The sequence below is a fragment of the Colletes latitarsis genome, chromosome 5, assembly GCF_051014445.1.
Source record: "Colletes latitarsis isolate SP2378_abdomen chromosome 5, iyColLati1, whole genome shotgun sequence".
Taxonomy (NCBI): Eukaryota; Metazoa; Arthropoda; class Insecta; order Hymenoptera; family Colletidae; genus Colletes; species Colletes latitarsis.
This window is the reverse complement of record NC_135138.1, coordinates 30,520,758-30,544,337: the sequence shown is the minus strand read 5'-3', so window position 1 is coordinate 30,544,337 and position 23,580 is coordinate 30,520,758. Positions and strand designations below refer to the sequence as shown.

Below are 23,580 nucleotides of genomic sequence, written 5' to 3'. Positions count from 1 at the left end.
CGTGGTTTGCTATGTCACAGATCATTATTTCCGTATTATGCGATGGCCTATTATACATATGTGTATTTTGTATCAATTTTGTGAAACAGTATTTAAAACAATCATTTTCTTCACCATCGTACAAGGACAGTGTACTAGTTATTCTTTCCTCTATATCAAAATTTCTGAACAATTACTTTGCAAACAGATCGTCATCCGAAGAAGACAAGGATGAAACATATTAATTAGGTGAGTTGTACCTGTGGGGCATTTCGACCTTTACGCGTGTTTATTACAATTCTCCCATTACGCGTCGATTAAATAATTGTCTCGCGACTCATTAGGATGTAAAGACGGATGTTATGTAACATTGTCGGTAATTATTTACCGTATTAACGACCTCGACGATTTTAATGAGATGGATGTATATTGGAGGGGAAGGCCACTGAATATTCTCCAACTATAGCCTTGGATAGTATCAACCCAGAAATTCGTGTTGAAATTGATAAATTTTTATTAAAAAATTTGAATCTTCTTGCTTGTGTACTATATTCTTCATTTTTCACAAACACGACGACCTTACTTTGAATTTAGAATTGTTTGTTCGTTGTTATTGTCCAGGTCCAACTCGGTTCTGGATTTGACCCAGATCGTTACCATTCATTCTGAAACTCCCACGGATCGCTCTCGTTGACATACGTAATTTAGGTGTGTTGAAATAGGCAAGGTTACTAACGTACTAATGTAAATAATCGTTGTTAAGTAAACGTAGTAGTTCCATGTGGGTTAGTTTGATGCGTACGCTCTAGCATACAAGTTGTACAATTGTAAATAATTAGAAGCAAGTTCGCTTTTCCAACGAGTACCGAAAAATCGTAATTTTCGAACGTTGTCGTTTAGCGGTCGAGTATTAAAGAAGAGGCTCTCTTCGTAGTGGCGGGGAGGAGGAGAGGCTATATGAGAGGGCAAGCAAAGAGATAGAGAAACTGAGACTGAGAGAACGAGAGGGAGAGAGTACATGAGGAAAGAAAAAAGAGAGCGAGAAAGAAGCGATCGAGCCGCCGTCGACACAGACCGGGCCGCGGGCGGCTCGTCGCCGTAGGTCGCGTCGGGAGGCCAACAGTTGAAAGTGACTTGTCTTGTGTTGATGTTGCAGGTTCAAAAGCCTGGCACATGCGGCTGACCTTTGACCGGGTGCCAGGCGGCTGCAACCTTCACAGGTGCAAGCTGTGCGGCAAGGTCGTGACGCACATCAGGAACCACTACCACGTCCACTTCCCCGGCAGGTTTGAGTGTCCTCTCTGTCGTGCCACGTATACACGTAGCGACAACCTGCGCACGCACTTTAAATTCAAACACCCCGAGGCAAGAAAGATCGATCTAAACGATTTCATGACGGGCACCTTGGCGCTCTCCACGATGACTAACGATACCATGAACACGCTGTCCTAAAACGCGGAACGAACTGCACGCGTCTGTATATATCTTATACATATACATATATAAATATATATTTACACCTACGTACGCGCCTCGAAAGCAAAGAAAACCAGAAAAAAAGTAACAATGAATAATATATACAATATATATATTATACATACAAGACAACAAAAAAAGGAAAAAAAAACATTTACTGAGAGCGCGGGTGGCTGCGTCGACAGGGGGGTATTGTCGCAAATTTCGGTCACACGATACGGCCCTGGTGTCACGGCCACGCTAAAAGGCCGGTCTCTTTCGGCTTTTTTCTTTCTCGAACACCAAATCTTTTATAGGTTCTACGCTTTAAGGGATCGACAAACGATTCTCTTACCGCGGGGGGATGGGCTGGGGTGGGGGTTGTAACACTGGTGTGTACAATTTTTTAGCGTGCAACGTATTGAAGTGGGCTTGTAATTAAAAGAGGAAAAAAAAGAGTGAAAAGAGCACATGATACGTTCTAGGGGGAAGGGTTGTAAGCGAGTGGAACCGAGCGCCGTGTCGGTGCGCGCGCGTGCGCTCCTCCAGGGGGCAGCAGGCGAGTTCTCGTGGCGCGCATGCGCGATAGATCGGCCACGAACGGGAACTGATTTCGATTTCTCACGGAGGCCGATTGCGTTCGATTTGTCTCAGTGACCGCAGCTCGAACCGATCTTTTTTTCACCGATCGACGCGACACGACAAAAAGTTCCTTATCTCTGATTGTTGTTTGTTGGTTGTTTTCCCTCTCACTGACGATCGGGCGCATACGAGAACGAGCGCGGAGCCAAGACGAATCGAAGATTGGGCGCGGGTCGCTTTTTCTCGGCTTTACGCTCGTGGAGAAACGAACTCGCGGGACCAATCGGCATTGGACCGCGGCATCCGCCCCCTTAATAAAAAAAAAAGATATAGTAGCGCGCTCGCGCGCGCGTCGACGCGTGCCACGCCGCGTGAAACGTTGTTTCGAACATTGTCCAAAGACCGGGCAGCTTTATTTTTTTCGTGGGTGAACGAGCGCTGCGCCGATCGACGATATATACTAAAGAGAGTTTTAGCTCGGAAGAGTTCACTAGTACGCGCATTATTAATTATGGGAGATTTAATGCAATTACATATTACGCTCGCGTGTGCACGCGTACGCCTTGTATACGCTTGATCGTATACGCGGGCGCGTGCACAAACGAGCGTACATAAAGTGGGAGCAAACGTGGTGCCAATTCCTCCCGTAGTTGCTGCCGTCGCTCGGCGGCCGGAAAGAAATATAATTAATCGATTAGTTAATTAACTATTAATTAAATCGGATTTACTGGAAGTAATTCATTCGATACGCAGGGTGAGTCGTATAGTTGTTGAAAGAGTTTATAGTTGGACTTCATATTAGAGTGTAATCGTGTGTTCATTCGGCGTACGGGAATATCGCTGGCAAATATTACGGTCGCGCACGTGCAGGCCCAGTTTCGCGGGCTTTTCTGCTCGACGGGTGAGGGGAGTTCAGGAGTTTAGGGAAACATCGGACACACGGACATGCATACAGTGAACAGGACGAGAGGGACAGGAGTTCGATTCAACACCGCACACTTCTATGCATGCACATCGACACGCATACACACACACACAAACACACGTGTAGTACACGAAAACATGCATCGACGCGACACCCTCGTGTACTTCCGGAACCGGAGGTACGGCCAACACGCAATATTAATCGACTAACAACGAAATCTTTTTAGTCCTATGCATCGTTTCTAAAGGTTTAATTCATTTCCTTTCGATAGATAGTACGAAGCGGCGGCTTTGCAGTTCTAATATGAGCTCTGAACTATAAAACGCGTTATTTGTTACTCGAACACCTAAAGTCTATGATATTTACCGTTTAAAAACTATACACAACCGCGGATACCGCAATATGCAGCAGATGATTAGTGGAAATCATGAGAGACATTCCACGATTCGGGACTTAAGTGCATAGGCGGACACACGATAAGGATTTAACTGTATCGGTTTGATTTGTAGTACTATACATATTATTATTATTATTATTAATATTATTATTATTATTATTATATATACATTATACTTTATTATAATCTATCGTTGTAGTAATCGTCATTGGTTGGAGATATAGTTTATCTTTAAAGTACGGTCAATTCTTATTCAAGTGGGCTGGTTACGATATTTTCATCGCATCGTTACACGTTGATATTTAATTGGTTGGGGTGCAAACTGTTTGTTCTTCTTTCTTCTTTGTTTAATTTACGCGAAGAAATTTATATATATATATATATATTTACTACTTTACACGTATGTTAATGATAAAGGTTTACAAGTGGACACAGATACATGCATACGCGCGTATATGTATCGCGTGCATGCATATACACGACCGACGGACGAACACAGATGTACGTGTGCTTCGAGCTAGAAAAGCGTGGATCGACATACGAGTACCGTCTCGGTACTCGCGTGTACTCGGCCCGGGTACACGTCGACACAGAAATAACGTCGAGTCCGTTAGCTATTCAAAGAGCCAAACCGCTATATTGTGATCAAATGATATTACCCGTCGATCTTCTCTCTTTTGCAAAAAGGGGCACTTTGCATAGTTAAGGCTATTTACCGAACACGCATATACCGATAATTTAATAATATATATACATAATATATATATACATAACCAGAATATTAATATATTACGCAGATGATTAAGTATATTAATTAATATATTGGATAATTTATTTTATTTTGTTTTATCGTTTTAATGATTTTATATATGTGTTATTCACTGTTTATGTATTACCACGCAACACACACAAAAAACACATATTATATTACAGTAACGTAGTATACGCAGAATTTATTATTTATTAATCAACGGGGCGGGAAGAATTGCGTCTGTTAAAGGCCTACCTTCGACAATCTTTTCTTGTTGTCTCCTCGTTTTGCTTTTTCACAACGGCTTTCGCAACGAGAGCCGATCTCTACTCGTGGTCGCATTTTTTCCCCTTATTTTTTTTTTTTTTTATTTTTTTTTTTTTTTTGTTTATTTCACACCAAATATACGCTAGCCGAGTGTTCCGAGCGCTGGTCGGAGCGAACGTTTCTCGATACTCGGTGTAAAGCAGGAGTGGGGAACCTTCTAAAAGTCAATTCTATCGGAATCACGAGAAAGATACTTATCTAAATAAAAATTCCTGTCCTTTTAGGAATTTGTAAACGGGCGAATAATTTTTTTGTTCGTGCTTCGTCCACGAACAAAACAAGAGACGCCAACCGTAGACCCAGCAGGTCGATAAGAGCTGTTAACTTTTTTACATTCTGCTTTGAAAGAAACGATCTTTAAATTTTAATTGGTTGAAATAAAGACCGTTTGGGATCGTATAGTTTCCAAACGAGAACGATAAGGCCACAGGGTCCCCATCCCTGGTACAGAGGGAGAAGAATGACGCGAAATTTTCCGACGCTTCCGTCCTCCGTCCTCGATTATTCGCCGTGAATCAAACGGAACGTTAACGTTGTTCGTTATAAACACGGTTCTAGGGTGCTCCCGTTGCGTCAGGCGCGGTTATCTTCGTCCCAGCGAGTTGTTATCTTCGTCTGCCTAACTTACGCTTTAAAGGACCGAATTTCGAATCTTTTTTATTCTTCAATGAACGCAGCCGTGAGATAAAAACACTCGAAACGCCGGGGGTTACTTGGAATTTTTAAAAACTTAATAGGGAGAACGAGACAAAGCGCTCCAAACGCAAAGTACCCTTTTATACCTCAGAAAAGTTTCGAACGGTTAAGTTCGATTCAAAATTCGTTAACTTCTTCGATAAACGAGACGATCGGTTCAAAATTTAATGAGTTGTACTAGGGAAATTTCTCGGTACCTTCAGCAATCCGAAGGCTTTGTTTTTACCAATATTCACGGACGTATCGCAAAGCCATCCGTAGGAAAATATTAGACTGTTGCAGAAACGATAAGTTCAATAATCTGGAATTTTGTAACTTTCTTAGCAAATGAGACGATCTGATAAAAGTTCACCAAAGTACCTTGTACTAAAAAACTTTCTCGCTAAGAATCTAACTTCTACTCTCTAAAGCCTGAAATTTCTTTTTCTACCAAGATACGAGGAAATTAAGGTCCGTCGAGAAAAATATATTAAATTGTTAAAGACGAAATGGCTTAATCCCTAATTAGACGATTTTCCCTTTCTCTGAATTGTAAATATTTAATTTAAATTTAATCAAATAATGGATAGTTTAAAAAGTAATATTTATTGGTCAAAGTAGTTAAAGAAATTTATATTATATCCTAGTGTTGCTCACGCGTTTTACTAAGATTCGTATCTTCCAATTAAAATTCTTGTAAAAGTTATATCGGTAGAATATCCGAACGCTATCGGAGTGTTTTATAATTCAAGTACAATTTAAATTTGCAAAAAAGTGCAAAGTTTAAAAAATTCCATCTGCAACAGCATAATACTATTCTTGGATCGAGTTTTCAGCTTCCAGCGTTATTGAATGGGCTCCTCGGGGTCTCGTGTTATAAAGTAGCATTAGATCGGTGTTAATTGTAAAATTGCAAGGAAGTTCGCTCGTTTACGAAGCTGGTTATGTCCCGTGCAACAGCTTAATACTATTCTTAGATCGAGTTTTAAAGCTAGCAGCTCTCGGAGCCCTCGCAAGATCAAGGAGAATTAGATCGGTCATGGTCGCTTGGAAGTGGATGCGTCCCGTACGTGGTCGTGCATTCGTTCCGCGTGTCTGACCCGTTACGACCATCTCTCCTGCTGTGTTCAAAGTCGATACGCTTGCAGCTCCGTTACTTCGTCGGTCGTCGGCTAACTTTTCGCGGCAGCTTCGATGCACTGCACGAAATTACGCTGGCTCGCGGTTAGGATGTTGTTCCCGCGTAATTGTCGCTCCTAGTTTTACACGAAACGATTTTTACTTGTCGTTACGAGGTCCTTAGAGTTACATTTTAAAGACCTTCGGAAAATCTGAAGACTCAACCGGATGGAATTGAATAGCAACACCTTCTCTAGCCACATTAATTCTCGATTTGATTTTTTTCGACGATGAACCGCGAAATTACAGTTCGGCCGTTCGTTGTGGCTTCCGTACGCCTTTCGTCGTTATTTCACGGATTTCAAGAACCGTCAGATTAATCGTGACAGCCACGTCATTCATGATTTTCTGCTTGTCAGCGTTATTTCGAACCGAACGTCATTAGAAGTAAATATCGGGCGACGTAAAAAGTGATTTATCCGCAGTTACTGTCGACCAGGCTCCGCGTATATTTGTACTTAATTACAGATTAATTCTCTTTCACGGGTGAAATTTGATTTCTATCCTTTATCTCGGTAATATAGGATTCGATTAACTCAGTCTGACCGTATCGAAGTTAGAAGAAAATTATGTTCGACGGAGACAGTGGCGGTCGGCTCGCGTCAGAGTTCGTCAAAACAGAGTTTCCGTGTTTGTGCGTCGCTGTTCGATTTTTATCGTCCGCGACCGGTGTCGCGTGGTTTGATTCATTTTTACGGTCGCGTTTACGTAGAATCTCGCGGTTATCGTTCAACGGTGCACGCGTACTGACAGTACAACGACGAAAGAAGCGATCCTCCGCGATAAAAATACATTAGAAACGCGATTACGAATTTCAATGCTTGCACATTTTTCAAGTATAATTCTTCTGACATTTACGCTGTAGAAATAGTATATTAAAGAAGTTGGGAGCCTTTTAGCTGTACAAATATAATTTATCAACGAGACAGTTTATAAAAAGGGATACGGCATGCACTTGTACAAATGAAACCTACATTGAGGCACAAATAAATTAGTGAGATGAAATGGAATGTCCGATAGACATTTGAATATTACACGGCGAGCTAAAAAAAATCGATATAGTCCCACGAAATGTTAGATAAATTACATTTTCTGCCAACGGGATCGAAAACCCATAAATTTGTTTTATGTACGTTCAATATGAAATGCCGTATCGAATAAAAAAAAAAATAATATATTGGCTATGTAGCAAACTTTTACCGATAACGAGTATCCCAAATTTCATGAGAAAATCCAGTGTCAATATTCACACATTTCCGATTTGTTTATTTTGTTCAAAGAGAATCTGCTTCTTTCGCCTTGTTTAACATTGTCTCTGCGATAATTCCTCAACCGCGTATGGGTTACAGGATTTTCCTCGAAGAAGCTAAAATTCTCAAGGTGAGACGTTAAAGAAAGAACAATAAATATTGTAACGAAGATGTCGCGTAGTTTTAAATTGCCTAAAAACAAAATGTCGGTCTGACGGATGTATTAAGCGAGTATTCGAGTATTCTTCGGACGTATTTGCAAATTTCAACTAGAAATCCTCTCTGTGAGGTCGGGATACAGCTGTCTTTCTAAATTTCACGGCGTCGTACGGCGGTTGCGAAACAGTTCCTGAGCGACAACGTTTTACAGAATTAATCGCGTGCGGATCGGCCGTGGCGAGAATAACCGTTTATCCGTCGGGCAGGACAGCGTAGTCGGAGGGTCTGGGTTAGATGCGTGACAACGCGTTTGTCGCGACTCGGTGATGTTTTATTACAAGAATCGCATCGACACGATATATAATTAGCCGCGGTTGTTCCGCAGCCCGTATCGATCCCGACGCTCTCGACGCTCGTCGTTCCCTTTTTGAGCCCTTGCTAATATGTCTGGACGCGTCTGTCGGGTTTTCGAGCACTGCCAATTTCCAGAATTGTCCCACGCACAAGTCGTCAAACGTTCGATCGCGAATCGCCGGACGTGGCGTCGATCGGATCCGGGGACGCACAATCGCGACGCGAGCGGGCGCCTCGTATTCCCTGACAGACGTCAATTCGTCGCGACGCGCGTCTTACTATCGAACGGCCCTATCGATCGATCGTCCAATGACGCCACGCGACGTACGAACTCGAGAATGGTCGCTTTTCTCGTCAGCTGCGCGCGCAACAGCCGGTACGCGAAACTTTCGAGATCTCTAGATCAGTGTTTACAAAGTAGGGGACGCGTACGGTTCGTCGTTGAAAAATTTCATTCTTTGTACTTTTAATTCTCTTTCCATAATGTACACATCGTTACTATGAAGCTATTAAATTTGAATACGCGTACTTTAGATCAGTCTTTCGTCGTTAAGAATTTGATTTTGAATTGGGTCGCCTTCGAAAATATTAGGAAGCCAGTGGTCTAGGTCGATGCGTTCGTTAGAATGCGCGTGTTACACGACACTTGAGCCGACTTCCGCGGCAGACTCGGGGAAACGGGATTATTACCAGCCATCTAGACAAGCACCGTCAGCCCGGCCTTTGTGCTTTACACGACCGAGGCAATCGTTCTACGCCAACCCGTTGTTACGTGCCCGTGATTATGCCTCTTCCGCGTGCTCTCCTAGAGCGACGAAGAACTCGCGGAAAAAAGGCGCACATGGTTGACTTGGGAACGTAAATGCCGCCGCGAACAGACGCGACTCCGCTGCTCAGTGGCGCGAAAACGACTCGCCGAAACGGAGCCAGCGAGATATCGATGCCGCGACTAATCGAGCTCTCGACCTTATTTACGCGCCAGTTCGAAATTCGCGGGAAAACGTTCGATACACTCGATCGCGCTGAAGAGAATGCTCCTGGGATGTAATCGAGATTTAACGATCGCAACTTTGTGTTTCTTGTAAATTAACAGCCAGAGGTGGGCAAAATTCTTATCCGTATACGAATAAAATTGAATAAAAATGTGAAATTAGCGTTGCTGGTGGTAATAGCGTTGCAGTCGTAACGTTTTACGACCAAAAGGGAAAATCATAATAACGTGATAATTAATTTTATTAACCCAAATCTGGAAGTATTCCAGGGTAGAAAGATCCAGCGAATTTTTACTAGCAGTTAAAAGTGTTTCTTCGAATATCCTTTAAACAGGATATTCGGCACTTAGCGACCCAAAATAATATTTCATCCCACGGCTTTTAAAGTCAAAATTCGGTGGTGCGTCGTAAATATTCAGAATTCTCTGGGAAAATAGGACCCGGAGCAAAAAACTTTCTTTCACGTTTTACGAGCGAAAGGCGGATTTCTCTCGCATCGCGACCATTACTCAGGGGCATTCTTTACAGCTCCATGCAGTATCTTGTCTTAGAATAGATTTGTGAGTGGTTAAAAAATTTCAGTAGTCGAACGAGTCGTTCTGTTCTTTGTTGTAACCGTGCTTCTTAACTAGGACGGTGCGAGTATTGGATCGATCGTATTACATTTTCTCGTGTTACTTCGATCTACGATCCTTTCCCATTCTGTTGCGGTACAATCAGATATGACTCAGCGAATCGTCCTTGGTTCTGCGAGTAAAGTGTGTTCTCCACTGATAAAATCAAAGGTTCTTTCCAGGTTCTTCGTGTAAATTTCAAAGTTTGTTTCCGCAAATTAGGACGATTTTATTAGATTTTGACCGTGGTCTTTCTTGCTCCGGACACAGTCCCAGAAGAATGTCAGAACGGATATTTTTCCATCCGTTTCGCGACTGCTTTTACTCCAGGTTTATTCCCTCTTGTCCTTTCGTCCCTGCCCACCGTTTACCTTTTGCTTCGTGCACTCCGTTCCCTGTGCATTTATCTTGCCCCCGAACCCTGTTTCCCTCTCCGCCAGCCGTGAGAAGAGCGATCGCGAACCGGTTGAAAATGGTCCGCAACTCGTGACAAACTTCCAGACCGCCAACGTATACTGTACTTGATTTCCATGGACGTGCGGGTAACTTTATACGCGAGGGGTGTCTCAAAAACAACGACGAGAGCAAGTTCAGTCCGCGTGAATTATGATTGAGCCTCTCGGCGCTAACGAGACGGCCGAGCTCCTGCACCGAAACGCAGAGATCGATGAATATGAAAGAGTCCAGAAAATCGAGGATCGCTCGTTTGTGAAAAGTGGTTTCGAGCGTCGAAATACAAGCGTTAGCTTACACTTTGATTTCAGCTGAGAATATTCCAATATTCTCTTTTTTTTCGCGCTAGTACGTATAATTAAATTAACGTTAATATAGCGAAGCTTCGACGGTTCATTTTTTAAATTAAAAATAGAGAAAACGATGGGTCTACTTCTCTTAATATTCTATAACTTATCGTGACGCTCAGATTTGAATGTTTTCATAGATTTTCGCGATTCGAAATCTTCTTGCAGGGCTCGGACGACGTCTCTTTAATTGTATTCGCCCGGCGCCAAGCGCAAACTGTGATAAATCCAAGCGAAAATCAGTCAATACTTATAGTCTATTAATTAACGCGTTAATTCGGAATTGGTAGGTGAAAGAAGCGCGGCTTGCTTTGGAGACATCCCTCACGCGCGTGCCTCGCAGCATACTCTCACGGCTACGTAAATATTTCCGGTTGGCATTCGCGAGAATCGACGTGCAGGGGTTCTCGTTACGCCTTCAGTATTCGATCGGTATGCGAATCATTCGCGGCGCGTCGCGTATTTCGAGCCGACGGGACGAAAAACGAGGCTGGGAGGGCGAACGACGCGAGGAGTACCCTGTGATCCGGTAAGAGGATCGTGATACTGATCTACGCGAGACGGAGTATCGATCCATCGGGCTAGGTCAGTTCTGTCTGCATATCGAAGTCGGTCGAACGAACTTTCCACCCACACCTAGCGCGAAAGAGTCCTTTTTCTAATTTATTAACACCTTGATTGCCATTCTGATCACTGTCAGCGCTTCGAGTTTACAAAGTTTCTGCAAAACTTTCGCAACGAACCAACTACCGAGTCGAACTTGCTTACTAATATTTAGAAGTCGTGCCCAAAGTTACTTCACCTGATCTATAAATCTAATTTAATTTCACGTTTAATCCTCTATCACACAGTGACTCTAAGCATACTATAACTGTTCATCTTTTTACAACTGCGTTCCCATGGTCATCGAGTATCCGTTTTTATAAGAATTTACCTGAATTTATACCACATTGTTGACGTCTATCGGTTGTCCTTTCTAGAAGTGAAAAATAATTGGAGTTTTAGAGGGTTAATTCAGATCGATCAACCACCCACAGTGCTTAAATTCAATCCCGGATCTTTTAAATCCCGACGGGGTATAAGAAGCAATTTTATCGCTTTTTGTCTTTTTCCGAAACTCGGTCTCTTCCGAGCTTATTCCACGTTCCTAGCGTCGTTATAATTGTTTGTTTGTCTCGGAGGTTTAATTCTGCAATGGGCTTTCGCGATATTATATAGAATATCGCGGAGGAGATTTCGTTTTAAACGACGTCTGACGCGTGAAACGTTTTTCGCGTCGGCAAGGACGGGAAGCGGTCTACGATGAAACGCGTCGCGTTACAACCGCGTCTCCGGCATTCTCTTTTCGAGTCGAGGAAAGAAGCACTAATAACGTCTCAAAGAGAGTACGACGAGCCCCGGGGTGGAAAGTTCATTCGTTCTTGCGCGACGGAAGCGGAGGAACGGAAATTCTGTGACGGTTCACGTCGCAAAAATCGGCCATTCTTATCCGCGAATCAGATTTCTTTTCTTGCCGTGGTTCTTGGCGTTCGTCGTCCGAAGTGGCCGAAAGGATGACATCTCCGAGAGAAAAAAAAAAATGGCGTGAGCACAAAGACGCGTACAAACATACATACATATCTGTACACGTGCAATCTGGGAACGCGTGGGCAGGCACACGGGTAAAACATCACGTATGTACGCGTATCGACTAGTCGAAAGAGAGAGATACCGGCAAAGAGGGGCGAAAGAGAGAAATACTCGGCACACAAAACACCAGGAACACTCATACACAGGGACACAGACATACAGAGTTCACGAGATATTGAAGTGACCTGCGACAGCGTGTTTTGCACGTTGCCGGACGGTCGCCTGGCTGTTATATCGAAACCTTTATTAATTAAACGGAAATCTCTACTATGTACTACTATTACTATGATTACACTACTACTATTATTGCTACCGCTACTACTATTACTACTACTACTATTACTATTACTACCACCACTACTATCGCTACTATTACTACTACTACGATATAGGTATTTATATATTTACAGTTGCGTGGTGTGGAGTGGAACATTGTGATATAATAGATTGGTGCTAACACCTTATTGAAATTGAAGATGAATTTAATGAAATGATGATGAAGAAAAAAAAAAAATAATCGTGCAATATTGCGATAGTAAAAATGCGAACCGCGCCGCTGTCACTCGTCGAATAAGTTAAGTTTCTCCGTGGTGTACAACCGGCGGGAATTGGGGCGAGGCACAAAACGAGTGAAAATCACGTTTCCGTTCACTTTTCAAAGTCGTCGCGTCACACAACATTCGGCCAACGATTTCACGCGATGTCCAGCTATTTCTAAGATAAAAAAAAAAACGCGGACAATGATCGTTCTGTTCGTCGTTGAAATCGAGAAGTCTCTTTGCCTCCCAGCTTCCCCGTCTCTTTATCTTTGCATCCTGTTCATCGTCCGATCGTTAGATAGCATTTGGTTCTTACATTATTCCAATTTCTGCGTTTTTAGGAATCTTGGAAGATTCGATGGAAGTCTCGAGTAGTTTTGAGCTTAAAATCTACGCGTGGAATTTTTTGGCACAGTTTGTAACAAAGTGTTATTAGTTTAGATAATATTTTAATTCTTTGGTTTCAAGCGTTCCTCGAGACGTTCGAGTCTTTCAAAATTTTATACGAGTTCAGGGAATTTTTTCGATTCGATGAGGTTTATAGAGTAGGAAATACGGAACAAAAATGTGAAAATTAATCGCTTCACAAGTCATTCGAGCATTCACGACCTCCTCTTTATTAGCATTTTGAATTTCATTTCCCGAAAAGGTTAGAAATCAAATCTAAAGATCGAAGCGCCATACGCAAAATTTAAATCCACAATTGCATTTTAATTTTTCATACAGGACGAATTTATCATCGTCTTCTGCACAATTGTACCCCGCCGTTGCGTGACATTTTCCATCGTAGGATTCTCGAAACTTACATGTTTTCGAGGTACTAACTTCACTTTGCGCGATTATTTGATCGGATCTGGGACCAATACTAACTTTCCCCGGTTATCTTGAAAATTCCGAGAGTTTTGTTAGCTCTGTCGCGCTTTCGAAGGGACTCCAAACGTTGCTATAGTCGGACGCGTGTCGTTTGGTCGCTCGAGGCCACTTTCCCCACTCTTTTTTGCCGCTCTCTGCTCGTTGGTCTACGCGAAAGGGGCGTGGTAAGCGAACGGCACGGTGGGGGTAGACTCACGTTGATCTCGAGCGAGCAAGGAATTTAATTCGACGCAACGACGAGAAGCAAGATCGTTCGTCTCGAAGTTAGCACGTCGATATCGGTCGCTCGATCGCTTTTACTTTGCCAAAGTAGCAAACAGGACACGATGGATTCGATGGAAGCGAGATATAGAAAAAAAAGGGGTGTGGGCGGTACAGGGGAGGCGGAGAGAAAAGTCGAGTACGAGGAAAAGCGACGAGAAGAAAAGAAACTATGGCTGTGCAAGTGAACATTATGAGTGTAGTTACATAGGTGTAGGTGTTACCTAGGGACTAGGTTTAGCTGATCATAGGATAAGGAGCACGTATAGGCGTTTTGTTTTCACCTCGGCGAGTGACAGCGTCCCGTTCGCCAATGTACATTACCGAACTAAATAAAAAAAAAAAAGTACTATTATTAATATCTCTTTATATATTAATATATACAAAGTACGGATTAATTATGGATATATATGTATATACACACACATGGTATATGTATATATCTATCTTCGTATGAATATAAATATGAATATAAATATAAATATAAATATATAAATAAATATATATATACATTTTGTTATTTTTCTCGGGGGATGATATAAAACTGTAATAATTGTAAATCGTGCACAGGGGGCTCGGCGTTCCCCGGTGCGACTACTGAGCGTGTTCTACTCATCATTTAGAGAGGGAGAGAGAGAGAGAGAAAGAGAGAACAAGTGTGTAAGAGAGAGAAAGAGAGAGAGAGAAGAAAAGAGTAAAAAAAAAAAATCGGCGCGCGACTGTTAGACTGAAAGTTGTGATTTTGCACGGCACGTGTAAATAGGAAGAAAAAATGAGCCTCTATAGAAATTCAACGTGTAGGTGAGAAAGACGAGAGAAAAGAGTAAATCGTTAACCGTTGCATTTTCGCGCGTGCTAGAACAGTGAGAATGAGAGGGAATGCGTGTCAGAGAAGAAGGAAATCATAACCGACACGGAATGTCCTTCTTTCCACCCACCCCCACCCCAAAACTCCAACACCCCCAACAATCTCCAAAAAAGAAAAAAGAAAAAAAATGAAGAAGAAGAAGAAGAAGAGAAAAAAGAAAAATCACATCTCCTTTTTCGTTCTGTTCCGAGTTTTGTTACCGTCCATGATGCTCCCTGCACCGTCTCGCTTCTATCTCTCCCTTTTCTTCCATTCCTTCGTTTGACTCGTTGCGACACTATGCACACAGTAATCGGGCGGAGTTCAGGCTTCGCTATAGTTGAAAAGGGTATGGCATCTCGCGAGACGTGAAAGCTTTTGCCACGGCCGAGCCTTCGGTCGTTGTCGTCGGTCAACGTGGACGAGGACGTCGATGACGCGGTCGGGCTGTCCATCAGTCTCGATCGGGTTGTCGTCTCCTCGTCCACGTGCCCCTGGACGGTCGTTGTCGACCAGCACCGCGACGCCCAGGGCCCAGACGACGTCGACGTCGGAACGACTCGCGACGGGCGCGCGAGTTTTCATCGTTCTCCTATCGGACGAATCATTGTATCACTTTGGCTCCGATAAAAAACGTACAATAGGGCGCACTTACCGACGAGAAAGAAACGAGAAGCGTAAAAGTAAAAAAAAAAAAAAAACATAATAATAACCGTTGACCATGCAGGTACAAGGACTAACGATCATAGGGCGTAATCGATTTTATTACGAGAAATTATTCTTACTACTTCTTATTGTTACTACGATTATATTCTTATTCTTATGGTTATTCTAACATGCAAGTGTTATGTTACGATTGCAATTATTATATACACCTTTAATTATAGTGTAGATAATATATGGATGATGAGGATAATGAAACAAAGAAACAAAAAAAAAAAAATATGGAGAATTAATCACATGTGCATTTAATGTATTTCATACTAATTTTTTGATTAAACATAATTGTGTGTTAACCGAGCCGTCTATCTTTCTTTTTCTTCCAGATCATTGATTCTCCCTGCCGTTGGCGTCCGTACGGTGCTCGATCTGTCGACTCTGTTCTCGTTGAAAAAAATTTCTTGCTTAAGTGGGGACGATTCGCGGTTTACGCGAACGAAAGAAACACAGATCGCCCGAGCACCGTGCGGAAGTCAATGCATCGCTGAGGGGCGTCTAAGTGTTCAAACACGACGATGCACGTGAGTGAATACGAAATCATTGTAATTCCTACGTTAATTTCGTATTTGTTTAGGACACGTCGGAGCTTCGACAGCGAGTTTCATTTCACCGAAGCATCCCCGTTTCAGATCCTCGGGTCGATTGTCAATTTCAGACCGTGCGTTGCCGATACCTCACTTTACCTACCGATACTTCCGGCTCCTGTCGCCGGATCCGGCGGGCAGACGTATCGCTGTCGAGAAAACTAAAATCACCGAGCGCTCGAACGTTCGATAATTCGTTCGCCTAGAACTCATCCTCCATTTCTGCCGTGTAATTCACCGTTTTTCGTACCGTGATCAGTTTTTCTTTATGGACCGTAGAAACGATCATTCACCCCTTGTCGACGTGGAAGGTTGGCAACATTTAGAACACTGATTTTATCTTCGGGGGCATATTTAATTAACTCGTTAACAAGGAACTTGGTAGATTTGTGAGAAAGCTACAAGTTTGTAACGCGTAGTATTTTTTATCTATCAAGATTCATGTTGAAAGGGTGAAAACTCTCAAAAAATGTAATTACATTGTAATTCATTAACTACGATATAATTACAATGCAACTACTTAAATTTTGGGACGAGGAACGTAGTCGGTTTAATATCTTGGAAACTATTCGTTTCAGACAGGAGTTTGGACCTTCAGAGTTTTTAAATTACGAATTTAACCGTGTAAAATATTCATTTGTAGTAGGGATTATAGGATCACAAAACGCGAGGTGTGAATATTTTGAAATTTTAATTGTTTGCATTATATAGGGTATAATTGCTTTCATAGTTTACTCGTGTTTTATGCAATAGAATACCGGCGTTAATTCCACAGAATTATGATGTTTTCATCGTTTTACTGTGCTACGTGTTGTTATTTGTGCCTTGAATGGTCAAAATTAATACCACGGTTGGAAAGAGCACGCTGCGCAACCGCCCGCTGCGAGTGATATGGAATGTTTAAAGCGCAAGTTCCCACTCGACTCAATTTACGGTCATAAAATCTGTACTGGCCTCAATTATATGAAAAGGACAAATGAACGAGGACTGTCCAAAAATTTATTATAGGGTCAAACTTAAAATTTCCTGCGTCCGTAAAGTATACGATTTTGTAGATAATCGGAGCAAACAGCGAAAGCAATTATTTATTGTGTAGTGTTCAAAATAAAAACTTCAAAATGTTCGTACTTTATATTGACTCTATAAAAATTGTTCACACAGTCAAATTCGTATCTTAAAAACAATATTGTGATTAAAACTTTTGGTCGAAGTTAATAGTTCCTGAGGTACTGGACCGAATGACTTATCTTTAAATATGACCTTTAATGGATAAAAAAATAGTTGTGAGTGTGAAAGCATCGATCTTCTTCTTTTCTCTTTTCCTCAAAACATATTTCTCTAGTTTTTCCTCAGTAGCTTACACAATATCAAATTAGATTTCGCAGTTTTCCTTCTATATTGTCAGAATGTAATGAAAAATACTTTTCATGGCCTCCATAGATGGATACATGCGTCTCGATCGGTGTGAACTTGTCAAAAATCCCACATTTTATTATTCACATTCGTATTTCAATAATCCTTTACAGAAGCTAAACATAATTTGGGTTAACGAATTTCCACCGATCGGTACCCATAGATCCATCTACGAGCGCCGTGTAAAATATTTTTTACGCCTTATTTATTCAGGAAATCGATTTACAAATATCGCAAAATGACAACATATAGAGTACTGGTTGGATCACGTATTCTCGCGTTTAACCAGTTTGTAACAATTTTGAAAAGATCTTTCTATCTTTCTTGTACCGTGTATGTGTCTTTTGGTGAAGTAAAAATTACCACTTCGATCGTTTTACCATTATAAAACGAGGCTCGCGATCGACGTAACAGACTTCGAGGGACAGTCCTCGCGCTTCCTCCAGGAAATCGAAAAGGGCCGTCAGAGATTGCTTCTTTCGTCTCGTCGAGCACCAGCGACACAGCAACAAGTTCCCAACGATCTAATCCTGGAACTGCTAGTAAGTTGTCGCGACTCGGGTCGCCAAAGGAGCTCCACGATTACGAAGACTCCGCGCGCTCGGCTCCAACTTTAACGTCTCCTCGACCTGTTCCCGACTGTAAAAAGATGTTTATGTAAGAGACGGGACCAGCTAACTCTCCGTTCATAAATGTATCACGGTCGTGCACGGGTGTTCCGATTAGACGTGCTCGGAGAAACAGCTTCGCCTTCGCGCGTAATTTGCGAGCAGGCGTCGAACGATTGCTTGATTCGTGTTTGTAAGGCGAGGGAATCCAACGAATCTGTTTCCTCCGAGGTGTGGCACACGGCAGCCTTACACGCACACGCGCCCGCCGATTAGCAAACCGCGAGTTTGAAAGATGAGAGAATCGAGACAAATAAAAATGAATGAAATAATAAAAAAAAAAAAAAAAAAAAAACAAAACAAAACGAGAAAGAGCCAGAAATAGAGAGATGACGCCAGTCGACGCGACGCGCCGCTATGTTTCGGAGCTTGCTGACCCTGTGGTTTCTGTTGTTGCAGAGCTGAAAAATTGGCGGATATCGCAAATATTTGAGAGACACAGTAACGGCGACGAGAGGAGGCGGTGCTCGTTGTGCGGTAAGGTCGTGACGAACGTGCGCAATCACTATTACGTTCATTTTCCGGGAAAGTACGCCTGCCGGCTCTGCCCTGCGGTTTACACGCGCAGCGATACTCTGCTCACGCACACGCGTACCAAACACGCGCAATAGCGCACGTACGCCTGCCCGTAGCTGTGGATCTAGCGCGACGATCCAATCGAATCGATCACGGAGTCCTACTTCACGCGGTCCCCGTTGGACGCGAGGACGATGCTTTTGCGATAACCACTGTTTTCGACACCATCTTCGAAACACTTTAGTACGCATTTCCGGGAGAATTCTCGGATCTACCGAAGTCGAGCTCTTTCGTTCGGAAAACATCGACCAAGTTTCACCACCGAACATTACAGACAAGGTTTCTAGGCCAGAGAATCTATAATATCTGGATAAGGTGTTTGTCATAGTTTTCCAGAAAAATTCTCGGATCTACCGAACCGAACGTCCCTCGGACTAATTCCACTTTCATTCCAGAAGTATTCCTGTCATTTGTAGTTTGAGATTACGGATAAGAAATCAGTTTAAAGCGTGCAATAGCACTCAGATTATCTGTAGTACCTGAATGATAAATTTATATCTATTAAAGCTTATCTCTTATGAAACGCAATCTTAATGTAATTAAAAAATTTCAATTTCTTTTGTCAATTTCTGACATTAGCGATCAATGGAATATCGGTCATTAAAAGTTACAGGAAAGGGGGACGTGCGTATCAGTAACGAAAGGATGCCAACGCGCGATCAAAACTAGGAATATCCTAGCTAATCCGATTAGGATTTTTTTTTTAACACAAAAGAGATTTTATAACATTTGTCTTCCCCAGTTCGTTTCGTTTTCATAGATAGACGGAATTTGCTTTTTCAACATCGCGTTTCAGGTTTTACATTCGTGAAAATGCTGTTGTTCCTTTGTACACGCGTATTTCTGCGCGTTTTCGAAGTTTCTGCCATTCGTATTTATACTGTTAACACTTTCATCTTTCTCTCTAGTCTAATCTGCTGACTCTGGAAAGTTCGTAGCAAAAAGTTTTAGGTTAACACTTCTGTAGGAATATTTGCGTCTGTTGAGAAAGCTTTTCTACAGCTTCAGGGTGTTGAGATTCACGCGATTTACAGTGGCAAATCCTCTTAAACCAGTCTTGTGCTTTTGAGGGTAGTTCGTCCGAAAGATAAGCTTTGCCTTGCTAGATCACAAAGGTGTCGATTCCTATCTCAAAAAGCACTAATATTTTGTGGCAATAAACATCGAGCAACGCTTTAGAGCTTCTAGGTCAGTTCTATTAATAATTGGAAAGTTTCTCGCGGTCTCAAATAATAAATCTATTAATCTCAAACGTTTCAGAATCATCTGAACATGTTATGTATCGCTCGTATCCGCGACGGATGGTATAACGTTAGACGAAGGATGATATGAAAAGGAATGATAGGGTTATTTAGCACACCGAGTGTCAGACACGCGAACTCTGGTGCTGCAAGCGATTTATTTGATCAGATTGATGGTGTTAAGAGTGGACCGTGATGAATCTTGGTGATTTAGAGATGAAAGACCGCTGGTGGCGAGCGCGCATCGTTACAACGCATATTTCATTGATTTTTCATCTCGCAAACCTAAGTGTTCCTATTTACTTCTATTTTCAATTTAACCCTATCGATTGAATATTTAAAAGACTTTTCCTCCGAGATCAAAGTTCGAAATTCTATTTCTTACGTATTTTTCCAATTTCGTGTAACGAAACGACGTGTGCCAAAAATGGAGGCTGTTCCACTTTTCTCGTCGCAGTCGACGCGTAGCTAACTCGCGTCGATTCTTAGATATTTTAAGCTCTGTCGCGCGAAATACTTTTTCCTATCCATTCAGACCTCGAGGTCGACTCCAGTCGTCGCAACCTTCACGGGATATTAATCCCAGGGAGCAGCGTTCGATTCGAGTTCGCTTCTGACCGACTCGACGGCTCTCTAATACCGTAAACGCGCTGGCAGAAAATTTGATGGCGACACTTAAACGTTTTATGCGGCCCTAAACTCGGGAAATTCTGCTGCTGCACGGATTTCTTGCGCTTACGCATATCGCAAACCTCTAAGAGTTCGAATGGTCTTGCGCTGAGAACAGTTCTACTCGTTGGCTTCGACCAACATTTCTTCGTGAATTTCGAATCAATTAATTTGGAAATATATTTAACGCCAAAGACTGAATTAATTAAAAATGCATCTAGATTTATTGTTGTAATCGTAGGCCACGCGAGCATAAATAGAACGATTTAAGAGGGATGTAGAGGACTATCAACGTCGAATCTAAATTTTCGACGACATCTCGGCGGCTGACATAGATTCCTCTGCTTGGTTCGTTAATCGTAACGGCCGTGTGATTCGCCTAAGCAAATATTGGATCCTCCGTTTTCCACGTTTCACCTTCTTACGGCCGTTTTGCGAACAAGTCGTTTCAATCTGGCGCGGGCTGTTGAATCTGTACAGGGTGTTCCAGAAATGTTGAAGTATAGGCTTTGTGTTGGAAGGTTAAAGAGACGGTACAAACTTTAAATCGTTATTTAAAGATTTATTTGAATGGTACTCGTTATCCATCGCAATAGTTTTGATCTCCATCGTGGTCCAGAGTTAGACTCTCAGGCATCGATATGTACCTTCGTAATGGCCTGGATTAAAACCTCTAACCTCTGTTCTGTATTTGAACGGTAAACACCGAATAAGCGCGAAGGACCAATGTAAATACGTCGTGGTTGGTCGACCTGCGTTCAAACGCTTCTGTATTGAAGAAGTTGCACGAAACAGAACATCAATCGCAAAAAGTCGGTAGATTCGATGGACGATGTAAACCACGAATTTCCATTGTTTTGTCGCAAAAGCTCGTCTCGCTGTAAATTATCTGATTAATACTGCGAACGAACTTGGTCTGGACTAAATTTTCATGCGAAATTTAGTTCCAGAATAATCAATTTTCTGTTCAATTGTCCTGTAGATTTCAAACCATTTGTCATTGAACAGCCATAAAGGAAACGTCTAATATAGGTGACGTAAAGTTTCTAATTGGTATGAATTGCAATGAAAATTTGAGTTCACGGCTAACTACTATCGTAATAGTTAATGCAATATTTTTAATTCCAAGACTGTTACGCAGGGAATTCATACTTTTGGCTAAATTTGCACTATGCTCTAGCCTTCCACAGCTCGACGCTTCAGCGAGGTTCAGCTTTAATATTTCCCAATTCGTGATGTCATATTCTCTGCAATTCTGCTCGTAAATCTTCGCTTATTAGCGACGTTTCCATTACGGTCGTTTAAAAGTAGTGTCGCTCGTTTTGAAATCTGAAATCTCGAGAACGACGGACTGGTGCGTTGTCACGCGAATGTTAATAACATAATCGCGGTCGTAACAAATGCGAAATATTTTAATTCTACCCAAGATCACCAAAAAAAAGACTCGACAAAAGTTCTGTCGAAAGTTGCGAGCTAGATAGTCCAAAGCAATCGAACACTTACGTGTGTCGTGCATCGAGGTATCAAAGAGTAGCCTAACTTCTCTAAAGGTTTACTTCAAGAGTTTTCTATATGCAATATTAGATTTAAACGTCTCCGAGAGACATAGAGACATTACTGTAAATTTTGTACACACGTGCGTGTAAATATATGGAAATATGGTTGCGTAATAAATAATCTCTACCAAGAAACGAGTCGAAACTTTCGTTTCCAGAGTTAGAAACTATGACGATGCGTTGTTAATGGGACAGACGAGTAATAATTGAAGATCCGCGCGCAGAGTACGAAGGCTTTGGGTATTTACCAAGGTTCTAAACTCGTTCAGTGACCGAATGTAAATATTTATCTGTCAAACCCGAAAATTTTGGAGAGCAGACTTGTTCGAAATTCGAGTTACCATCGAACGAAGGAAGATTTGTAAAAATGGGATAACCGGTTCTCGCGGCAGAACTTTCTAAGCCGAAAGTTGCTCGAAGGAGGGAGTCTTCCAGCGGGAAAGTAATTTTACTGGCGTGTATCATGAGCTAGGCAAGCCTCGCTCTCAGCGATCAGACTCAAATAGGATTACTCGCGGCGCACTGCTCGATAGATGGTGTGTAAACTTCTCTGTACACGATGTCGATAACCAGCCGGCATAACCGTGACGGTGTAGTTGTGTTCTCCTCGCGTGGATTATCAGAAGCAGCGAGCTTTGGCTCTGGCTAACCCCCGCTGGAGTGAAATAGTCGGCGGCGCGATACTGTGTATACCGTAGCCCGAAGTCCTCGTTAAGAGGCGTTCGCGGTTTACTCGAGGCAAACTTGTGTTTTTGCATGATCCACCTTCGCTCGTTCGAAATTGGTTCGAGTCCGGGACTAGTGAAACTTAAAACGAGCATAACCGCGGTGCACGAGAAAAGATTGGATATTGTGATTTACCTTACCTCCTTGAGTAACCCAACTAATTGTGTCAACTCGTACATTGTCAAATCTATTACCAGATTGCGAGAAAAGAGAAAATTTATTATAGAATGCAGTGGATTAGGGGGCTAGCAATCGAAAGATTCCTTTTTCCTAATTTAATATCTACTTGGTTAATCTAGCAAATCCTTAGTTATGCATTAAATTCTGACCTATTTGAAGGTAAGGTAATGAAAATAGAATCTTATAAGAAACGGGAGAACGGGTTTAGGCCAATCGATACAGTTATCCAAGATATTTCAACCTTTCACCTATCAGTCCCGGAAATCAACAGGTTCTCCACTTCCCTATATTTAATGTAGCAATCGATCACTTAGCCAATCTAGCAGGTTGAGTTATCTTTGGTACGAATAATTGGAACTTTGAGGAGGAAAAGAATCTGGATGGTTCATCGCCCGAAGAATTGGTCTGATAACGATTGCAAATGGCAGCCAACTATGGAAGAATCGGACGCACGGATACCGATAAAATACAGGTATTGGTATCTTTGAGGATTTTGGCGCGTCGGAGGTATCGGGTTCGATTAAACCGATGCAGCCCCATCGGACGACCGATATGTAAGCGTCTTTCGGTATCGATCGTCGTCTAACGCAATCATAACTTCGCCACGTTCTCGCTACAAGGATTAGAGGCAGCGGGGCGAGGTTCGTTCGCAAGTAATC

At 42.3% G+C, this 23,580-nt stretch overlaps 1 protein-coding gene and 1 long non-coding RNA gene across 11 annotated transcripts in view; both read left to right on the top strand.

The window, feature by feature from the left end:
* The window catches only part of LOC143341675 (zinc finger and BTB domain-containing protein 8A-like), an 86,037-nt gene that overhangs the window by 55,584 nt on the left and 6,873 nt on the right, over window positions 1–23,580 (top strand). For 7 of the 10 annotated variants that reach the window (XM_076764695.1, XM_076764688.1, XM_076764694.1 and 4 more), the window contains one exon: window positions 1,136–1,789. The exons of 2 other annotated variants lie outside the window; for them this stretch is intronic. In XM_076764695.1, coding sequence (XP_076620810.1) covers window positions 1,136–1,431 — 296 coding nt within the window. In that variant the 3' untranslated portion in view covers window positions 1,432–1,789. Of the gene's footprint in view, window positions 1–1,135; window positions 1,790–18,372; window positions 23,387–23,580 lie in introns of those variants that run through there. One more of the 10 variants, XM_076764687.1, reaches the window with a different exon arrangement.
* Window positions 9,694–15,608, top strand: LOC143341678 (uncharacterized). The gene is made up of 2 exons (XR_013079665.1): window positions 9,694–13,363; window positions 13,398–15,608. It is a non-coding gene; the product is annotated as an uncharacterized LOC143341678 (long non-coding RNA).